At 49.6% G+C, this 22,482-nt stretch overlaps 1 protein-coding gene across 10 annotated transcripts in view; it reads right to left on the bottom strand.

The window, feature by feature from the left end:
- The window catches only part of DNMT1 (DNA methyltransferase 1), a 62,426-nt gene that overhangs the window by 20,859 nt on the left and 19,085 nt on the right, over positions 1-22,482 (bottom strand). For all 10 annotated transcript variants that reach the window (XM_077977275.1, XM_077977274.1, XM_015122838.3 and 7 more), the window contains 16 exons: positions 21,717-21,795; positions 20,123-20,157; positions 19,361-19,445; positions 16,818-16,852; positions 14,797-14,884; positions 11,303-11,337; positions 10,655-10,736; positions 7,347-7,381; positions 6,979-7,024; positions 6,802-6,882; positions 6,619-6,728; positions 3,364-3,482; positions 2,763-2,855; positions 1,816-1,967; positions 1,497-1,684; positions 1,204-1,390 (listed from right to left, as the gene is read on the bottom strand). In XM_077977275.1, coding sequence (XP_077833401.1) covers positions 1,204-1,390; positions 1,497-1,684; positions 1,816-1,967; positions 2,763-2,855; positions 3,364-3,482; positions 6,619-6,728; positions 6,802-6,882; positions 6,979-7,024; positions 7,347-7,381; positions 10,655-10,736; positions 11,303-11,337; positions 14,797-14,884; positions 16,818-16,852; positions 19,361-19,445; positions 20,123-20,157; positions 21,717-21,795 — 1,450 coding nt within the window. The remainder of the gene's footprint in view (positions 1-1,203; positions 1,391-1,496; positions 1,685-1,815; positions 1,968-2,762; positions 2,856-3,363; positions 3,483-6,618; positions 6,729-6,801; positions 6,883-6,978; positions 7,025-7,346; positions 7,382-10,654; positions 10,737-11,302; positions 11,338-14,796; positions 14,885-16,817; positions 16,853-19,360; positions 19,446-20,122; positions 20,158-21,716; positions 21,796-22,482) is intronic.

Consider the following 22,482-nt stretch of genomic DNA (forward strand, 5'->3'; position numbering starts at 1 on the left):
AAATAAGTTGATAGAACCATTTTGGAGCGCAATCTTCTAGATCAAACTTAAGAATACACACCCACAGCCTGGCAACGCTATTTCTAAGCAGATACACTTGCAAGAAGCTTTGCTCAAGGATGCTGCCTTATATTTATAATACTGAAGAGGTGCCTATCATTGAGAAGTTAGGATGTTCATTTAATGAAATACTACAGAATATTTAAAATGAAATTACTAGATCTACCTGTATCAACATATAACAGTTGCATAAATAAAAACAAAAGATTTTAGGGCTAGGCACAGCGGCTCACACCTGTAATCCCAGCACTTTGAGAGGCCAAGGTGGGCAGATCACTTGAGGTCAGGAATTCAAGACCAGCATGGCCAACATGGTGCAACCCCGTTTCTACTAAAAATACAAAAAAATTAGCTGGGTATGGTGGCAGGTGCCTATAATCCCAGCCACTCGGGAGGCTGAGGCAGGAGAACTGCTTGAACCCGGGAGGCGGAGGTTATGGTGAGCTGAGATCGTGCCACTGCACTCTAGCCTGGGTGACAGAGCGAGACTGTCTCAAAAAAATTAAGAATTTTTTTAGAAATTATAAAACATTGGACACACGTGTGTTAACCAAGAAAAATAAAATAAAACCAAAGTAACAATGGTGACGACATGCAGGTTCCCGTTAAGGGATGCCAGTGGGGATCAAAGACAAAGCCCTGAAGCCAGTGTTTATCCAAAAGAAAGTCAGGTAATAGGTATCAAAATATACCTGGTCTTTGGGTCATAGAACGAGGAGGTTGGTTCCTCCTGAGGGAAGTAAACATATATTTTCAAAACTCACAGAAAGGAAGGCCTCCTAAGGGCCTCAAATCTAAGTTGGACAAAGTGCCCACTTAGATGTGAATACTCCCTTAGCACTCCAACGGGGGCCTCCAGACAGTGAGATGCAGGCAGAGCAGAGTCACCCAGAAGCCAGGTTCGTCAGTTAGGGACTGTGGCATTATCAGCAAAGCACCCAAGCACGCCTCTGTGGACATCTGTCCTATTGATGTTCAATGAAGCATGCAGGGTCCTCCTAGAACACTAACTAATTTCTGTCTCAGGGGTCACATTTGAGCAGCCAGAGTCTTAAGCCACAGAGAGAAAGATGGAGCAGTCCTCAGATCAGGCCAGAAGCTGGGCCACCTCAGGGGAGTGGGAGCCCCTACAGGCGAGGTTACCTCGCACACGCCACATCGCCGGCGCTTAAAGGCGTTCTCCTTGTCTTCTCTGTCATCCTTTTCAATTTGCTCTGCGAAGAAAGTGTCGAAGATCTGGTAGACCAACTTGGTGGTGGTGGCTTTCGTGGGTCCCCTGTCCTTCTCCCTGGTAGAATGCCTGATGGCCTGCCGCCTCGCCTGGGCTCGCCTACGGGAGAGGGTCCAGCATCTCAGAGGACTGGCACAGAGGATGTGCACCATGCTCTAACCTCCTCAGTCTCCAGTCTTCACTCTTGTCCCCGCCGCATCCTTACCTCTGTCCCAGCGTGACCCCGGCCAGCTTGATCAGGTCCCGCATGCAGGGCGTCAGGAAGATGGGCTGCTCGTCACTGTCCCCGGCCTCGTCATAACTCTCCACCTGCTCCACCACAAACTGCGCGTGTCGCAGGAGGGAGTCCTCCGTGAAGCGGTTCAAGTTGAGGCCAGAAGGAGGAACTGTGGTCTTGAAAGAGAACAGGTTTCTCTCATGCTTAAGCCAAACTGGCCTAAATCCAACTGAAGAACAATGTCTGCTGGTTCTGAAGGCAAGTTTCCGGTGGGAATCCCAGATGCTGAGGCCCCTCGATCTCTTACCTCAATCTTGTTGATCAGGTCCTCGTAGGTCGAGTCGGAATTGCTCTGCAGGAACTCCACCACAATCTTGCTGATGTAGATCTTCTCCTGCATCAGCCCAAATATGGGTGCATACTCCGGGCTGGGATCCATCAGAATGTATTCGGCAAACGCTGGGGTGAACAGAGCAGGTGTGAAAAAGGGGTTGGAATCTGATGGCACCTACGGTGGCCACAGGGCAGGGAGGAGTCTACCAAACTCACCCAACAGTCTAAAAGTCATCCTGTACCCAAATGTCAGAAACACAGGGCACAACACATCATAGCTGGCTTGTTCTGAAGAAGCCTATCTGAGTCAGCCAGAGAGCGAAGACTAGCTGAGTAGGCCTTCATTGAGCTCATCTCTGGTTTTTGGAATTCAGTCTGGGTTTGGGTTGCAAGAATAAGACCTGCTTTTTTTGTGTGTGTGTGTGGAGGAGGATGGAGTCTTGCTCCATCGCCCAGGCTGGAGTGCAGTGGCATGATCTCGGCTCACTGCAACCTCTGCCTCCTGGGTTCACGTGATTCTCCTGCCATAGCCTCCCACGTAGCTGGGATTACAGGTGTGCACCATCACACGTGGCTATTGTTTGCGTTTTTGGTAGATGGGGTTTCACCATGTTGGCCAGGCTCAGCGAATTCCTGGCCTCAAGTGATCCCCCGACCTCGGCCTCCCAAAGTGCTAGGATTACAGGTGTGAGCCACCACATCCGGCCAAGACCTGCTCTTACAACTGGAGAGTCAGTTCCAGAGCCGGTCATAACTAACACAAGAGGCTACCCCAACTGAACCTGCTAAGGTTCCCACAGTCACATGGCCTTCTGCAAGCCTGCTGAGAATTCCCACCAGAGCCCCACCAGCCCCCAGGAAGGAGAACATGAAGGCCCCCTTTCAGACCCCCGGCCAGCCTTTGATGGGCCACACACTTACAGGTGCTGAAGCCGATGAGGGCCTTTTCACCTCCGTCAAAGCCAGTGATCCACCATTCATTTATGGGGCCAAGATTTTTGCCATTAACACCACCTAGAGCAGAAAAAAGAAATGGACTAAGGGCTCTGACTCATATCCCAAACCCAGGAGGGCTAAGAGGTGCTCCAAGCGCCCAGCTCAGCAGACATCCCATCAGCCAGGTCGGGTGCTCCTCAGTCACCACAGTGACTTGGCCTACAGCTGTTCCCAACACAAAATCTCATGCCCTAACTTTAAGAGGCAGCAGCTCCAGCTGAATATTGCTTTATAAGTATATTTCTATTTATACGTATATATAAGTATGTGTGCGTGTATATATATATAAATACATGTGTATACATGTGTATATGTATATGTGTATATATACATATATATACACACACATATTTATAATTTTTTAAATAGAAGCAGGCTCTTGCTATGTTGCCCAGGCTGGCCTCAAACTCCTGAGCTCAAGTGATCCTCTGGCCTCAGACCCCCAAAGTGCTAGGATTATAGATGTGAACCACCCTGCCTGGCTGTTTTTAAAGTGTGCCCCAAACAATCCTGGACTCCTCCTTACCTTCAAGAGATGGGTCATCATCATAGATTGGTTTTGCTGAACCAGAAAAGAAGAGTTCGATATTCTTCTCGATGAGGCCGGTGTCGATGGGACACAGGTGGCCATGTTTACAGTACACGCTGGACAGGAAACAAAGCATACGCTTACCAGCTAAGCCATGAAGGTGGGTCTTGGTGCAGACTTCAGATCAGGCACGAAGCAATGAGACAATGTACAAGTCCAACACTCTTTTTTTGTTTTTGAAACAGTCTTGCTCTGTCCCCTAGGCTGGAGTGCAATGGCGTGATCTCGGCTCACTGCAACCTATCCGCCTCCCGGGTTCAAGTAATTCTCCTGCCTCAGTCTCCTGAGTAGCTGGGATTACAGGCCTGCACCACCATGCCGAGCTAATTTTTGTATTTTTAGTAGGGACGGTGTTTCACTACGTTGGCCAGGCTAGTCTTGAACTCCTGACCTCCAGTGATCTACCTGCCTCGGGCTCCCAAAATGCTGGGATTACAGACTGAGCCACCACGCCCAGCCCCAACATTCATTTTTTTGGTTGCGGGAACACTAAATTAAGACAGTGTTCTATCACCCGGAGTGTCTACCTTATTCTCCCACCTAAGCATCAAGAGTATGTGTGTCTGCAAGAGCAACACCAAAAGATCAGTCAGACTTACAGTGTGGGAAATACCGGTTTCTAGAACAGTTTCCACTATGCAGTGTAGCCACCATATCTATTCAGCTGTAGAACATTTCCGTCACTCAAATGTTAATAAAGCCTCATTCCCATCAAGTAGCAGTCACTCTCCAGTCTCCTCCCAACCGGCCCTCAGCCCCTGCAACCACCTGCTTTCTATATCTATGAATTCACCTATTCAAATACCTCATATGGTTAATTTTATATTACACGAGTCAGACCTCAATTTAAAAAAGTAATAAAGCAGGTTATAGAACAGTGTGAAAAGGGATGTGGGAGAGAAGGACTTCTGCCTCCTTTTGGGCATAAATCTCAAACACAGGGAGGGCACCTGTGACCCCACTGTCCAGATGCCCCTTGACATTTGGGAGCAGGTTCCTTATTGAAGACAGAGAGGCAAGATGTCAAACTTAAGGAAAAAGACATGAACTGGGGGTTCTGCTTATGAACCTGCTCATCTAGGCACAAGGATCACCCTTCCCCGGCCAGAGGTGCTGGGCTATCGCCAGAGCCCCCATATGGAGCCTGCACAGGTCTCTGGAGAGCACCCCTCCACCACACTCACCAGGCTTAGTGCCTTGAAAACCAGAAATGCTCAAACAAAAAACTGAACACCTCCTGCGGAGCTCCCCTACCGTGTGCCAGGCATAGCAGACAGAATAGGTGGCAGCCCTGCCCTCAGGATGTAAGGCCCAGAAGAAGAGACAGATGAAGACAGCGTGGATCAAGGGAGATCAAGGGAGGGCCTACAGAAGAGGGGGTCCCGCTCCCCGCTGCACAGGTGGGCTGGAGGCTCTCTCCATGGGGAGACATGGGAGAGAAGTTCTAAGTCCTAGGCAGTGGCAGGACCCACTGATTCACAGGCCAGACTCCACCCATGAGTGGCTTCTATCCGCCACTTTCAGGCCAAGTACAGCAGCATGGAGAGTCCCTAAATAACCCAGGCAGCCCAGCTCCAGTGGACAGAAGGCATGCGACTCCTGTAAAGTGTCCTCCAGGCCACCATCCCACGCTCTAGGAACAAATCTATGATAGATCTCAATTCAGGGAGGAAGCTGAGACATCAGGACTCTGGCAGCCCCAGCCCCAGGCTCCCCTGAGCCTTTGCCCTGATGAAGGCCAGAGTGAGGCCCTGGGGCATGGTAGCCAGCTCTGCCCACCACAGCACACCTCACTCACACCAGCAGGCAGAGGTGTGTGGCCCTGCTTTGGGCAAGGCCTGGGGGGCTAGCAGTTGCTGGTGGGTGCAACAGCATCTTGGTCTGGATCGGGATCCCATAGAAGGAGAGGGAGGGGAACAACCATCAGCCAAGCACAGGGAGCATGTGGATGCCCTCCCAGTGGGCGCAGGAACCGCTGCCTGTGGGTGTTTCCAACAGGTGTCCCCAAGGCACTTCCCCCTCCTCTTCACAGAGAGGGAAAACACCACCCAGGCCTAAAAGGAGGCAGGGCTGTTCCTGGAGCTGAGGCATTTCCCACGAAGAACAAGGTGAAGCCTTGTAGGGTGACTGCACCCGCAGGGAGAGGGAGCAAAATGGTGCTGGGGATGCCTGAGAGCACGGGCCCTCTGCCCACTCAAGAGCTGACGTAAGCCTCGGTGAAGGTAGGGGCCGGACGCCAGGCACGTTCCCTCAGAGGACACGAGAGTCAATGCTGAGGTCTGCAAGTCCCTGTGTGGCCCAGCCCCAACCCACCACCACACCAGGCTTGCCATTCACCTTCCACAGCTGGCACAGGCCCCTCTGAGCCCTGGTAATCACGCCCCCTTCTACCTAGGGTGCCCCACCCTGGCCATCCCCTTGGCCTCTTCTCTCGCAAGGTCTTTACTGAAATCATTGCCTCTCTCGTCTTCACAGAGCTTCCTCCTCACACTCTTTCTCTCTACATGCAACCAGGCTTTTTAAAAATCTGTCATGGCTGTGACTACCCGACAGGTATCACCCATTTTTGGCTCCATGAAGGCAGGATGTGAGCAGCTACATCGACACCCAGATCACTGGTACCTAGCACAGAGCAAGCCTTCATCTAAGCGTGTGACCCTCAGGATGTAGGCAGAATGGAGGGGCAATATGTGTAGTGTAAAAACCCAAAAACCAAACCAAAAATCAGCAAAGCTCTACTGTCCCTTCACCAGTTTTCCATGGTGGCTCTTTGAGATGGAGTCTTGCTCTGTCGCCTAGGCTGGAGTGCAGTGGCACCATCTCAGCTCACTGCAACCTCCGCCTCCAGAGTTCAAGAAATTCTCCTGCCTAAGCCTCTCGAGTAGTTGGGATTACAGTCGCGTACCACCACACCTGGCTACTTTTTGTATTTTCAGTAGGTTTCGCCGTGTTGGCCAGGCTGGTCTCAAACTCCTGACCTGAAGTGATCTGCTCACCTCGGCCTCCCAAAATGCTAGGATTACAGGCATGAGCCACCGCGCCCAGCCCTCCAAGGTAGCTCTTATCCACGAAGTGTTAGCTTAAGACATGCTGCAGGTCAGGCCCTAAAAACCATAATCTTGAGCCCGTAGACGCCTCTGGGAAAGCGCCTCCTTCCACGAAACACACACACACACACAAAAGTACACTTACCTGAAGCAAGTCAGTTTGTGCTGGGGAAGCGCCTCATAACTCTCAAAGCCAGACTCGTTGGCATCAAAGATGGACAGCTTCTCATTTGTCAGCATCTGTGGCTCATCCACCTGAAGGACACGGGGCCGGTGAGCAGAGGGACGAGGGACAGGCAGAGAAGGCTGGGAAGACAGCTGCACGTACCGCGTCTGGTGGGTGCTGCCCATATTTGAGGTCGGGGTCGTCCAGGTACTGCCCGCACTGAATGCACTTGGGAGGGTGGGTCTGTGGGAGCAAGAACACAGATGATGGCGCTCAAGAGAGCCGCTCCCAGCCGCCTCGTGAGCACCGCCACCAGCTTTATTCCCAGCAGACATTTACCTTGGAGTTCACGACTGTTTTGGCGCGAGCCATTTTTTTCTCCGTTCTGGGGGGAAAAGCACAGCATCGTTTAATTGTTTCAGAAAATATCAAAATCGCCCCTGTGAGGTTTCTGCCTGAGGCGCCTGTGGCACATGGAGGCACCGGTTGCGGCAGTGAGGCCCAGGCGCGAGGTCACAGTGGCTCTTCACCGCAGGGGCGTCCTGCCTGACGCATCTTGGTCCTATGTTCACCAACCCAATCCAAAATGAGCCTAAGGTTGCTCCCCAAGGTTGCTCTGGCAATTACTAAAACCTTTCCCTTTTGTTCTAGAACCATCATTTTAACATTAGCATCTGCTTTGGATAATGCCAAGAATAAATTCTTACGGTTCTTTGGGGGTCGTTTTCCGTCTCTTCTCCTCCTACACAGGGAAAACAAAAGAGGGTTAAAGGGGGCCGGGCGCGGTGGCTCAAGCCTGTAATCCCAGCACTTTGGGAGGCCGAGACGGGCGGATCACGAGGTCAGGAGATCGAGACCATCTTGGCTGACACGGTGAAACCCCGTCTCTACTAAAAAAAAAAAAATGCAAAAAACTAGCCGGGCGAGGTGGCGGGCGCCTGTAGTCCCAGCTACTCAGGAGGCTGAGGCAGGAGAATGGCGTGAACCCGGGAGGCAGAGCTTACAGTGAGCCGAGATCTGGCCACTGCACTCCAGCCTGGGCGGCAGAGCGAGACTCCGTCTCAAAAAAAAAAAAAAAAAAAAAAAAAAAAAGAGGATTAAAGGGTAAGAGTGTTTCACACCCAGATAGTGCTTCGGTGTTAAGAACTTTGTATAAGTGATTATCATAAAACAGAAGGGGGAGGGAGGGAATGAGAGGGCCAGCAGGTGAGCTCTGATTCACTCTACCATCTAAAGTCATATAATCAAAAATCTAGGCCGGGTGCGGTGGCTCAAGCCTGTAATCCCAGCACTTTGGGAGGCCGAGACGGGCGGATCACAAGGTCAGGAGATCGAGACCATCCTGGCTAACATGGTGAAACCCCATCTCTACTAAAAAATACAAAAAACTAGCCAGGCAAGGTGGCGGGTGTCTGTAGTCCCAGCTACTCGGGAGGCTGAGGCAGGAGAATGGCATAAACCTGGGAGGCAGAGTTGCAGTGAGCTGAGATCCGGCCACTGCACTCCAGCCTGAGCGACAGAGCGAGACTCCGTCTCAAAAAAAAAAAAAAAAAATCTTACAGCCAGGCCCGGTACAGTGGCTCATGCCTGTAATCCCAGCACTTTGGGAGGCCAAGGCACACAGATCACTGGAGGTCAGGAGTTCCAGACTAGCCTGGCCAAAGCGGTGAAATCATGTCTCTACTAAAAATACTAAGATTGGCCGGGCACGGTGGCTCAAGCCTGTAATCCCAGCACTTTGGGAGGCCGAGACGGGTGGATCACGAGGTCAGGAGATCAAGACCATCCTGGCTAACATGATGAAACCCCGTCTCTACTAAAAAATACAAAAAAACTAGCCAGGCGAGGTGGCGGGCGCCTGTAGTCCCAGCTACTCAGGAGGCTGAGGCAGAAGAATTGCTTGAACCCGGGACATAGAGGTTGCAGTGAGCAGAGATCACGCCAGTGCACTCCAGCCTGGGCGACAGTGAGAGTTCATCTCAAAATAAATGAATAAATAAATCTCATAACCAAAAACTTCCTGAAAAGATTCAGAGGGGAAGGCCGGGCACGGTGGCTCAAGCCTGTAATCCCAGCACTTTGGGAGGCCGAGACAGGCGGATCACAAGGTCAGGAGATCGAGACCATCCTGGCTAACATGGTGAAACCCCATCTCTACTAAAAATACAAAAAACTAGCCGGGCGAGGTGGCGGGCGCCTGTAGTCCCAGCTACTCGGGAGGCTGAGGCAGGAGAATGGCGTAAACCCGGGAGGCGGAGCTTGCAGTGAGCTGAGATCCGGCCACTGCACTCCAGCCTGGGCGACAGAGCGAGACTCCGTCTCAAAAAAAAAAAAAAAAAAGATTCAGAGGGGAAGCCAATTTTTTAAAACCTTAGCTTTCCTGTATAAGTGACACCTCAAGGTAAACAAATAACTGGCCAGGCACAGGACCAGGCATGGTGGCTCACGCCTGTAATCCCAGCACTTTGGGAGGCCAAGGCAGATGGATCACGAGGTCAAGAGATTGAGACCATCGTGGCCAAGATGGTGAAACCCCGTCTCTACTAAAATTACAAAAATTAGCTGGGTGTGGTGGCGAGTGCCTGTAGTCCCAGCTACTTGGGCGGCTGAGGCAAGAGAATTGCTTGAACCAGGGTGACGGAGGTTGCAGTGAACCGAGATCGCACCACTGCACTCCAGTCTGGTGACACAGCGAGACTGTCTCAATAAATAAATAAATAAATAAATAAATAAATAACTGGCCAGGCACAGTGGCCCATGCCTGTAATCCTAGCACTTTAAGTAGCCCAGGTGGGAGGACTGCTTGAGCCCAGGAGCTCAAGACCAGCCTGGGCAACACAGTAAAACCCTGTCTCCACAAAAATAGAAAGTTAGCTGGGTGTAGTGGCATCGCCTATAGTCCCAGCTACCTTGAAGGCCCAGGTGGGAGGATTGCTTCAGCCCAGGAGTTCGAGGCTATGGTAGCTATAACTGTACCACTGCACTCTAGCCTCGACAACAGAATGAGACCCTGTCTCAAAAATAAATACTAAAATGTAAAGGTAAGCAAACAATTGATGAGGGGGTATACAGACTGAGTCATGTCCCCTGCAAAATTCATACATTAAGACTAACCTGCTATGTGACTGTATTTGGATATAGAATCTTTAAGGAGACAATTATGGTTAAAAGAGGTAATAAAGGTGGGGCCTTACCCAATAAGACCAATGTCCTTGTATTTTTTGTTGTTTTTGAGAAGGAGTCTTGCTGTGTCCCCAGCCTGGAGTGCAATGGCATGATCTCAGCTCACTGCAACCTCTGCCTCCTGGGTTCAAGCGATTCTCCTGCCTCAGCTTTCCAAGTAGCTGAGATTACAGGCCCCTACCACCACAACTGACTAACTTTTGTATTTTTAGTAGAGATGGGGTTTCACCATGTTGTCCAGGCTGGTTTCAAACTCCTGACCTCAGGTGATGCGCCTGCCTTGGCCTCCCAAAGTGCTGGGAAGACAGGCGTGAGCCACTGTACCCAGCCCTTTTTTTTTTGAGACAGTCTTGCTCTGTTGTCCAGGCAGGAGTACAGTGGCACAATCTCAGCTCACAGCAACCTCCACCTCCTGGGTGCAAGCAATTCTCGTGCCTCAGCCTTCCAAGCAGCTGGGACTACAGGCATATGCCACCGCACCCAGCTAATTTTGCTGTGTCCCCAGCCTGCAGTACAATGGTGAGATCTCGGCTTACTGCAACCTCCACCTCCCGTGCTCAAGTGATTCTCCTGTCTCAGCCTCCCGAGTAGCTGGGACTATGGGTGCGCACCACCGCCTGCTAATTTTTCTATTTTTAGTAGAGACAGGGTTTCACCATATTGGTCAGGCTGGTCTTGAACTCCTGATTCACCTGCCTCAGCCTCTTAAAGTGCTGGGATTACAGGCGTGAGCCACCACGCCCAGTCTTCTTTTTCCCAAGACCAGTCTGGGCAACATGGCGAAACCCCGTCTTGAAAAAAAAAAAAAAAGAAAGAAAAGTGAGACCTTTACCTTTTCATCCTCGTCTTTTTCATCAGAAATCTGTGGATTTGCTTTTTCAGGTTCTTTTTCTTCAGGCCTCCGTTTGGCAGCTCTGCAGGGTGAACAGATACATAGCAAGTAGCAGTTTAGGAACACCACATCGCCAACTCGCACGGAAAATGACAAACTAATGCCTCCCCAGGGGAAAGCAAGATACCCGTGGGAGCTTTGCAGTTACACTGCCAGCTTGTCATCCTGAGACGAGGCCTTCAGAGGCCCCAGGGTCCCCGCACATATCTACATCACCACAGGTTTCTAGAACAGGCTTTCTTTATTTTTTTGAGACAGTTTTACTCTTGTTGTCCAGGCTGGAGAGTAGTGGCGCGATCTCGGCTCACCGCAACCTCCACCTCCTGGCTTCTAACAATTCTGCCTCAGCCTCCTGAGTAGCTGGGATTATAGGCACCTGCCAGTACAGCCCGCTAATTTTTGTATTTTTGGTAGAGATGGGTTTCCACCATATTGGCCAGGCTGGCCTCAAACTCCTGACCTCACGTGATTCACCCACCTCAGCCTCCCAAAGTGCTGGGATTACAGGTGCAAGCCACCGCACCTGGCCTAGAACAGGTTTTCTCCTGGTTCAGAAAACACAAAAGCACAAGCATTTTAAACACTTACAGATCTTTGGGTTGACTTCTGTGCTGCTTCTCATCCTGAGAGAAAAACAGGGGGGAGGTAGAGAGAGAAAGAGGGGAAAAAATTAGTTTCTGAGCCAGAGTGAGATAAAATGCAAACACCAAAGTTACAGATTAGGGATCCTCACTGTGGAGCTGGAAGACAGGCAGGCCTGGGCAGATCTACCTGGTAGACACAAGGCTTCACTTTCCCTCCCTTAATTCCCCACCTGAAACTAACAAGAGGGCACTAAACAACCTCCTACACCAGAGCTTCGCAAACTGTTTTTGTCAGAGCCAGAGGATCAGTATTTTCAGCTTTGCTGACCACGTGGTCTGTGTCAGGATGATCATCTCTGCCATGGTAGCACAAAAGCACCCACAGGCAAAATGTAAATGAAAAAGTATGGCTCTGTTCCAATAAAACTTTATTTACAGGCTGTGTGCAGTGGCATGTGCCTGTAAGTCCAGCACTTTGGGAGGCTAAGGCAGGAGGTTGCTTGAGGCCAGGAATCCGAGGCCAGCCTGGGCAACCCAGTGAGACCTTGTCTCTACAAAAATCTCTCTCTCAGATAGGTAGGTAGGTAGGTAGGTAGATAGGTAGGTAGGTAGGTAGATAGATGAGTGAGCCTAGTTGCCCAGGCTCACTCATCTATCTACCTACCTACCTACCTACCTACCTACCTACCTACCTGAGAGACAGAGTTTCACTCTTGTTGCCCATCTATCTATCTATCTATCTATCTATCTGAGAGAGGCAGAGTTTCACTCCTGTTGCCTATCTATCTATCTATCTATCTATCTATCTATCTATCTGAGAGAGAGACAGAGTTTCATTGTTGTTGCCCAGGCTAGAGTGCAATGGTGTGATCTTGGCTCACTGCAACCTCTGCCTCTCGGGTTCAAACGATTCTCCTGCCTTAGTCTCCCTAGTAGCTGGGATTATAGGCATGCACCACCATACCCAGCTAATTTTGTATTTTTAGTAGAGGCGGGGTTTCACCATATAGTCAGGCTGATTTCGAACTCCTGACCTCAGGTGATCCGCCCACCTCAGCCTCCCAAAATGCTGGGATTATAGGTGTGAGCCACCACGGCTGGCCTACAAAAAATAAATTTAAATAGTGCATGCCTATAGTGCCAGCTACTTGGGAGGCTGAGGTGGGAGGATCACTTGAGCCCAGGAGACTACAGTGAGCTATGATAGCACCACTGCACTCCTGCACTCTAGCCTGGGAAACAGAACAAGGTCCTGTCTCAAAAAAACAGGCCGGGTGTGGTGCCTCACACATGTAATCCCAGCACCTTTGGAGGCTGAGGCAAGTGGATTGTTTGAGGTCAGGAGTTAGAGACCAGCCTGGCCAACATGGTAAATCCCCATCTCTACTAAAAATATAAAAATTAGCCAGGCATGGTAGCACATGCCTGTAATCCCAGCCACTCCAGAGGTTGAGACAGGAGAATCACTTAAACCTAGGAGGTGGAAGTTGCAGTGAGTCAACCAGTACATGACAGCGGGAGACTGTCTTTAAAAAAAAAAAAAAAAACAAACGAACCAAACAGACTGAACACAATGGTTCGTGCCTGTAATCCTACCACTCTGCCACTTTGGGAGACTGAGGTAGGTGGAGAACTTGAGTCCAGGAGTTTGACTGAGACCAGCCTAGGCAACATGGCAAAACCCTATCTCTACAAACACTTTATTATTATTATTTTTTTTTTGAGACGGAGTCTTGCTCTGTCCCCCAGGCTGGAATGCAGTGGCGCGATCTCGGCTCACTGCAAGCTCCGCCTCCCGGGTTCACGCCATTCTCCTGCCTCAGCCTCCCGAGTAGCTGGGACTACAGGCGCCCGCCACCTCGCCCGGCTAGTTTTTTGTATTTTTAGTAGAGACGGGGTTTCACTGTGTTAGCCAGGATGGTCTCGATCTCCTGACCTTGTGATCTGCCCGCCTCGGCCTCCCAAAGTGCTGGGATTACAGGCTTGAGCCACCGCGCCCGGCTCTACAAACACTTTAAAAAAAAATTAGCTGGACATGGTGGTGCCTGCCTATAGTCCCAGCTACCTAGGAGGCTGAGGTGGAAAGATCACCTGAGCCTGGGAGGTCGAGGCTGCAGTGAACCGTGATGGCACCATTGCACTCCAGCCTGGGTGACAGAGCAAGACCCTGTCTCTCGGGATAGGGGACAGTGGTGCTTAGAGCTTTGGGAGGCAGAGACGGCACCTCCTGTGCAAGGGGCCCCCTGGGGTGAAGCAGCCAACAATCCTTGTTCTCTGGGCACTGCTTTTATTATTATTACTATATATATTTTTTTGAGAGTCTCACTCTGTTGCCCAGGCTGGACTGCAGCGGCATAATCTTGGCTCATTGCAACCTCTGCCATCTGGGTTCAAGTGATTCTCATACCTCAGCCTCCCAAGTAGCTGGGATTATAGGCACGTACCATGAAGCCGACCTAATTTTTGTATTTTTAGGTGACATGGGGTTTCACCCTGTTGGCCAGGCTGGTCTTAAACTCCTGACCTCAAGTGATCCGCCCACCTCAGCCTCCCAAAGTGCTGGGATTACAGTAGTGAGCCACCGTGCGCAGCCCTCACATCCTTTTCTACCATGAGGCAAAAGTGTTGGCGGTGTGAGCTCAGGCCCCTGCCAGTTTCCAATAGAGGGCAGGGAGTAATGTGACTACTCCAGGGATCCCAGGCAAGTGCTGACAGTAAGGTGCCCAACATTTGGACAGAAGAGGTGAGGGACAGGAGGCAATACCAAAGGCTCTCCCGCTACAGGGTGAGGACGGAAGCCCATCGGCGACCGGGTCAGAAGTGAGGGTGCTCGTCACCCAGCAAGCCCGTGACTTTGGGCTCCACTCTCTAGATCGCAACAGGCAGAAACCCAGAGACTCTCTTGGGGTCTTCGGCGTCTCTTAGATAGGGACTCACTGTCCCACACCGATGACCTAGCTCCCTTCCCTGGAGTTCATGCAGGAGGGCCTGCAGGCAACCTGGCCATCCTGTACTTTGACAGAGGCCCAGCAGTGCTCCACATGATGCTTTAGGGTTTAAACATATGCACTTGGCTGAATTAGACTGGGGAGGCTGGCAGGGGGAGAGCTAGACTCAGAAGAACGTAGGAGGCTGGGAAAGAAATCGAGGTGTGGCTGACATGTGTGTCGGAGCTGACTGTGTATCAAGGCTTCTCAGCAGTGAGGCCTCAGGAGAGGATGCTTCACGCACATCTCAGCTTAGGTGCACACAGACCCTCTCTAGTGTGAAAGACAGAGGACAACTGAGTGTTCACTAGGCATTGGGCACAGGCATCCAGCCACAAATCCCGGCCCCCAAGAGGAGGAAAAGGTGACCTTCCCAGAGTCTGGATGACCCCGTGGAGCCTAGGTGGATGGGACTGGACTTGAACCCAGATCCCCACCCTGCACTCTCCCGCCCAAGCAAACAGGAGCAGAAGAACAAGGGGGAGTTCAGAAACAAAGATCCCGCCTTTACTTTCTCATCTCCGTCTTCGTCCTCGTCAGCGTGCACACCTGCCCTGACTTCTCTGTCCGGCTCCTCCTTCAGTTTCTGTTTGGGTGTTCTGTCACAGAAGACAACACACACATAGGCTGGTCAGCACGGCAGGGGGCGCCCTGCACCAGGGCCAACAGCTCCTAAGGGTTGACACAAACTCCCCAGGTTCAGAGGACAGGCTGTCTCTCTAGTTTTCACTGCAGGAAGCCCAGAGGGCATTTACTACTCCAGGACTCAAGGTCTTCAGGAACACCGTCAATACCCCATCTGAATGTTGGTCAGAGATGCCAGTGGTTTAATACAAAAAGTAGACAAAGGGACGCCATGATTTCTGTGGCCTGATGGGAATCCAGCCTGCGGTAGAGGAAAACCCGTGTCTGGCCTGCCCGGGCTGAGGAGAGCTGCGCTGATGTGCGATCTGCGTCAGTCAGTGACCGTGGACAGCTGACTGCACACAGGGCTCTGAGTCTTCACCCACCTCTCTGCCAGGGCCCTGGCGCTGAGGTGGGGTATTCTGCCCACCTCTGGATTCAGGCTCACTCTCAACATTTGCTTCAGCTAATTGCTTTTTCTTTTTCTTTTTTTCTTGAGGCAGAGTCTCGCTCTGTCACCCAGGCTGGAGTGCAGTGATGTGATCTCGGTTCACTGCAACCTCCGCCTTCCGGGTTCAAGTGATTCTCCTGCCTCAGTCTCCCAAGTAGCTGGGACCACAGGCATGCACCACCACGCCCAGCTAATTTTTTGTATTTTTAATTAGAGACGGGGTTTCACTACGTTGGCCAGGTTGATCTTGAACTCCTGACCTCAAGTGATCCAACCGCCTCAGCCTCTCAAAATGCTGAGATTATAGGTGCGAGCTACTGCACCTGGCCCAACTTTTTTCAAGAAAGGTTTGAAAAAGTGCTACTTTTCATTTCTACCCTTGTGATCTGGCACAGCCACAAGTGTGTACCCAGGTTGGCCAAATTGTGGAGGCAGAGCTGGGTCAGCCCAGCTGTCCCCACTAAGCCAGCTCAAGATCAGCTGACAGCCACCAAGCTGTAGACAAGTGAGCTTGAAAAATGCTCGCTGTTGTAGGCCTCTGGCCTTGGAGTCATTTGTCACACAGCATTTTCACAGCAAAAGGTAAGTGACACAGCTGCTCACTCGACGGCCTTTCACTACCACACAACACACAGCTGTGTGACCAACCCTGAGGAGGGCCCTGGGGTTGGGAAGAGAAATTGAAGCTAACTTCACCCTGTAATCCCAGCACTTTGGGAGGCTGAGGCAGGTGGGTCACCTGAGGTCAGGAGTTCAAGACCAGCCTGACCAATATGGTGAAACCCTGTCTCCACTAAAAATACAAAAATTCGCTGGGCATGGTGATGCACGCCTGAAGTCTCAGCTACTCAGGAGGCTGAGACAGGAGAATCGCTTGAGCCTGGGAGTTGGGGGTGGCAGTGAGCCAGGATCACACCATTGCACTCCAGCCTGGGTGACAGAGGGAGACTCCGTCTCTAAGTTAAATTAAATTAAAATTTATAAAAGTTAACTTCAGGGCCGGGCGCAGTGGCTCAAGCCTGTAATCCCAGCACTTTGGGAGGCCGAGATGGGCGGATCACGAGGTCAGGAGATCAATACCATCCTGGCTAACACGGTGAAACCCCGTCTCTACTAAAAAATACAAAAAACTAGCCGGGCGAGATGGCGGGCGCCTGTAGTCCCAGCTACTCGGGAGGCTGAGGCAGGAGAATGGCGTAAACCCAGGAGGCGGAGCTTGCAGTGAGCTGAGATCCGGCCACTGCACTCTAGCCTGGGCGACAGAGCAAGACTCTGTCTCAAAAAAAAAAAAAAGTTAACTTCAGCCTTCACTTCAGGGTGTCCTCACCTTTCACAAGTAGAACTCGCCCACTTAGGAGACATACGATTAGTGCCCAGGGTTCCACACCAACCCGTTATTTTACCAGGATACTTATGTTAGCAATTCAGTTTCACAACATAAAGCACAAACAACTTACGGTTCTTTGGTTTGACTTCGGAGTCTCTTTTCTTCCTAAAGTTGCGGGGAAAAAAGACAAGTTAGTTTTTTTGATTTGGTTTGGATCTTTCTGATCCTAGAGTCCAGGGGTGGGAGTGAAGACTGTCTACTGGCGGGCACGGTGGCTCACGCCTGTAATCTCAGAACTTTGGAAGGCTGAAGTCGGAGGATCACTTGCGCCAGGTGTTCAAGACAGCAATTTTCCTTTCTTCTTCAGTGGGGTAAGTAGACAGGAAATGAAACTCTTAGAAAGGAGATAATACAACACTGCAGTTTAAGTATTTTTACTTCAAAATTCCTCTACCACTTGTCATCAGTAAGTGTTGATAGCCTCACAGAAAGTAACTTCATTATAAATCTCCACTTCCGATATAAAGGAATGAAATACGATGGTGCAATCTGGAAAGGAGCTCCAACTGAGACACAACACCACATCCTCTGAGACTGCATTTATTCATTTATTTATTTATGAGACGGAGTCTCACTCTGTCACCCAGGCTGGAGTGCAGTGGTGTAATCTTTTTACAGAGATTTTTTTAGTAGAGACAGGGTTTCATCACGTTGGCCAGACTGGTCTTGAATTCAAGTGATCCGTCCGCCTTGGTCTCCCAAAGTGCTGGTATTACAGGTGTGAGCCACCATGCCCAGCCTGAGGTTGCATTTAAAGAACTAGATACTTCTTGACAGAGAATCAGGCAAGTCAAATCCAACCCTCAGAAACTCCACATGTGGTAGTTTGTGAAGAGATCACAACGGTCAGCGATATTAAGAAACGCTTTGCAGCCAGGCGCGGTGGCTCAAGCCTGTAATCCCAGCACTTTGGGAGGCCAAGGCGGGCGGATCACGAGGTCAGGAGATCGAGACCATCCTGGCTAACACAGTGAAACCCCGTCTCTACTAAAATTACAAAAAATTAGCCAGGCGTGGTGGTGGGCGCCTGTAGACTCAGATTTTACAAAGAAGATGAGAGACTGGGGAAAGAGCTAGTCTGACTTCACAGAGGAGAATGCAACTTTATGTCTGGATGATGCTAAGGAATTTTAGCACCTCCTACGTCTGAAAAGTAGATCTTCACCAAGATCCCATCAGCCAGAGAAGGAAGTGGGCGAGGTGACAGACTGAAACTCTGTGACTAGTTGATTAAGTAGCATAGGTTGGCCAGTGTGGTGGCTCATGCCTATAATCCCAGCACTTTGATGGCTGAGGCAGGTGGACCATTTGAGGTCAGGAGTTTGAGACCAGCCTGGCCAACATGGTAAAACCCTGTCTCTACTAAAAACACAAAAATTAGCCAGGTGTGGTGGCAGGCGCCTGTAGTCCCAGCTACTTGGGAGGCTGTGACACGAGAATTACTTGAACCTGGGAGGCAGAGGTTGCAATAAGCCAAGATCGCATCTCTGTACTCTAGCCTGGGTGACAGAGCAGGAGACTGTCTCAAAATAAATAAACTAATTAAATTAAATAAATACCACAAATAAGTAGCAAAGGTCCTCACTATGACAACCTCATACCCTACCTTCCATGTAGAGAACCACAAAAAAATAAGTATTTTAGGCCAGGTGTGGTGGCTCATGCCTATAATCCCAGCACTTTGGGAGGCCAAGGCAGGCAGATCACCTGAGGTTGGGAGTTTAAGACCAGCCTGACCAACATGGAGAAACCCTGTCTTTACTAAAAATACAAAATTAACTAGGTGTGGTGGCAGGCACCTGTAATCCCAGCTACTCAAGAGGCTGAGGCATGAGAATCACTTGAACCCAGGAGGCGGAGGTTGCCGTGAGACAAGATCACACCACTGCACTCCAGCCTGGGCAACAGAGCAAGACTGTCTCAAAAAAAAAAAAAAAAGAATTTTAGCACCTCCTATGTCTGAAAATTAGATCTTCACAAAGATTTCATTAGCCAGAGAAGCAAGAGGGCAAGGTGACAAACTGAAGCTCTGTGACTAGTTGATTAAGTAGCATAGGTTGGCTGGTGTGGTGGCTCATGCCTGTAATCCCAGCACTTTGGTGGCGAGGCAGATGGATCATTCGAGGTGAGGAGTCAGAGACCAGCCAGGCCAACACAGTGAAACCCCATCTCCACTAAAATTAGCCGAGTGTGGTGGCGGGCGCCTGTAGCCCCAGGGACTCAGGAGGTTGGGACACGAGAATCACCAGAACCTGGGAGGCAGAGGTTGCAATGAGCCAGGATCGCACCTTTGTACTCCAGCCTGGGTGACTGTCTCCACAGCGGGAGACTGTCTCAATAAATAAATAAATTAATTAAATAAAATGAAATTTTGAAAATCACAAATAAGTAACAAGGGTCCTCACTATCACAACCTCATAACCCACCTTCCATGTAGAGAACCATGAAAAAACAAGTTTGAAAAGTGTTTAGTCAAAGTCAAAGGCACTTCGATCACTGGCAAAAGCCATCTCGTTCTTCCACGTTCCCCACCCGCTGTCCCCATGTCCTGGAAGGAAACTGGGACCATATAGGATTAGGGGAGAATTAAACTTAGAGGTGATAGAGCTTTACTTTTTCATCTCTTTCTTCTTCCTTTTCAGAGCGTGTTCCTGGTTTTGCTCTTTCAGGTTCTTCTGCAGGAAGCGGTCTAGCAACTCTGTCAAGCAAAACAACACAGACCCCAAGTGTGAGTGCCAGAAGCCTCCCCAAAGAAGCAGTTTTCATAAAGCTCCTCTTTCCTACCCCCAAAAGCAACCTTCATTATCTCAGGAGCCCGGACAGATACACACTCATTTAACCTGTAGTATCTGATATGACTTTTACATCTGGTTCGAATGCCAGCTGCCCTCAATTCATTCTTTCCAAGGAAAGAGGAGAATTTTACTTGAATCTAAACATCAATGATCTGATCCCAAATTCAGATCCTTCATAAGGATATGGCTGCCTTGGAAACTCACAATAAAGTTCTTCTTTTTAAACTTTTTTTTTTTTTTTTTTCCTGTCACTCAGGCTGGACTGCAGTGATATGATCTCAGATCACTGTAGCCTCCACCTCCTGGGTTCAAGCAATCCTACTGAGTAGCTGGGATTAGAAGCACATGCCACCACACCCAGCTAAGTTTTATATTTTTAGTAGAGACGGGGTTTCACCATGTTGGTCAGGCTGGTCTTGAACTCTTGACCTCAAGTGATTCACCCATCTCGGCCTCCCAAAGTGCTGGGATTACAGGCATGAATCACCTTGCCCAGCCTTAAACTTTCTGAAAAAGTAGTTTTGTGATCAAGATTACACAACTCGTAGAACAAAAAGAAAGGCATAGTAACTATTCTTACCGTTCTTTGGATGTAACTCTACGTCTCTTCTCATCCTGTGTGGAGGGAAGGGAGGAAGAACAAAAAAGATTAGAATACTGGTTTCAAGGGAAGATCAACACCAAAAGTGTGAGTTGAAATATTAACACATTTGACATGGTTACAACAAGAGTGGGAAAGGAGGGGGCCTGGGTTTTTTGGGAGAAGATCTGAGAAACTCTTACTCTCGTATTAATCCCCACCAACCCCAAAACAAAGGCAGGTCTGAGAAGTAGGCAGGCACACTGCCCATCAATAGAGATCGCCTAGTGATGCTACGCAAGAGAATCAAAGATTCCCCATCTTGCGTCAGGAATCTGTTTAGTTTATGTATTAGAGACCAGTCTGGGCAACATGGGAAACCTCATCTCTACAAAAAATACAAAAATTAGCTGATTAGCATGTGCCTGTAGTCCCAGCTGCTTGGGAGGGTGAGGTGGGAGGATCGCTTGAATCCAGGAGGTTGAGGCTGCAGTGAGCCATAACTGTGCCACTGCACCCCAGCCTGATGACAGAATGAGATCTGTCTCAAAAAAAAAAAAAAGAAAAAAGAAAAGAAAAGAAAAAAGTCAACTGTAATCCCAGCACTTTGGGAGGCTGAGGCAGGTGAATCACTTGAGGTCAAGAGTTCAAGACCAGCCTGGACAACAAAGTGAAATCCCATCTCTACTAAAAATATAAAAATTAGCTGGGTATAGTGGCACGTGCCTGTAGTCCCAGCTACTCAGGAGACTGAGGATGGAGAGTCACTTGAACCCAGGAGGCAGAGGTTGCAATGAGCCGAGATTGTGCCATTGCACTCCATCCTGAGTGAAAGAGTGAGACTCTGTCTAAAAAAAGTTAAGAAAAAAAAAAATTGGCTGGGCACAGTGGCTCACGCCTATAATCCCAGCACTTTTGGAGGCTGAGGCGGGAGCATTGCCTGAGCTCAAGGAGTTCGAGACCAGCCTAGGCAAAATGGTGAAACCCTATCTCTACTAAAATACAAAAATTAGCCGGGCGTGGTGGCACACGCCTGTAGTCTCAGCTACTCGGGAGGCTGAGGCAGGAGAATCGCTTAAACCCGGGAGGCTGAGGTTGCAGTGAACCAAGATGGTGCCATTGCACTCTAGCCTAGGCAACAAGAGCAAAGCTCTGTCTCCAAAAAAAAAAAAAGTCCAAACACATACATACATATATATACACACACACACACACACACACACATATATAACAGGTATGTTTATAAGACTGCCTTCCCACTCGAGCTATGACGTCATTTCTCCCCTGGGCCTCCAGCCTGCCCTGCAGATTTCAAATTTGCCAGCTTTCACAATCTTGTGAGCCAATTTCTCAAAATAAAGTCTCTCCCCATAAATATATATTCCAACGAAAACAAGAAAATAAAACAAATTATATACACATACACGTGCATACGTATCTATCTGTATACACACATATACATTCTATTGGTCCTGTCTCTCTGGAGAGCCCTAACTAGACAGGGTTTTTATTTACTTGGACAGATCACATATGAAGTCACAATCGTCAAATACCAAGTTAAGGTAGAGTCAGGAAATGAAAGCACTGGCCCTACCTGGTCTTTGTCTTCTTCCTTGATGGACTCATCCAATTTGGCTCTTTCAGACTCTTCCTGAGGTTTCCGTTTGGCAGGGCTGTCACACAGTGAGGCTGACCGTTAGTGGAACAAGACCCTAGGCCTCCAACGGGCCTGGAGTGGACCCTCATTCCCCAGGATGTCGAAAGAGGCTTCAAGTTCAATGTTTCTCTGAATGACAGGTTTAGAATGCTATATTGCCACCTTGTAAGTCCTAAGAAATCATGGGTCTAAACACTGATCAACAGCTGCTAGTGTCAGATGTTACACACCTTTCTGATGGAGGAACACAGCACCATCCATAAAGTCAGCCTCAGACCAAGTACAGTGGCTCACGCCTGTAATCCCAGCACTTTGAGAGGCCAAGGCATGAGGATCACCTGAGTTCAGGAGTTTCAGACCAGCCTGGCCAACATGGTAAAACCCTGTCTCTACCAAAAATACAAACATTAGCCAAGGATTGTGGCAGGCACTTGTAATCCCAGTTACTCAGGAAGCTGAGGCAGGAGAATCGCTTGAACCTGGGAGGTGGAGGTTGCAGTGAGCCAAAATCATGCCACTGCACTCCAGCCTGGGTGACAGAGCAAGACTCCGTATCAAAAAAAAAATGAAGTCAGCCTCAAAAAATAAAAAGTTGGAATCTGATCAGGCCTGTAATCCTAACTATCAGTTTATAGGGAACAGAAGACAAGGGGACCTGTGGAACACTACAAAGATGCAATTGGCCCAATCTAGGAACTGCTGG

The sequence above is a fragment of the Macaca mulatta genome, chromosome 19, assembly GCF_049350105.2.
Source record: "Macaca mulatta isolate MMU2019108-1 chromosome 19, T2T-MMU8v2.0, whole genome shotgun sequence".
In the NCBI taxonomy this organism is placed as follows: domain Eukaryota; kingdom Metazoa; phylum Chordata; class Mammalia; order Primates; family Cercopithecidae; genus Macaca; species Macaca mulatta.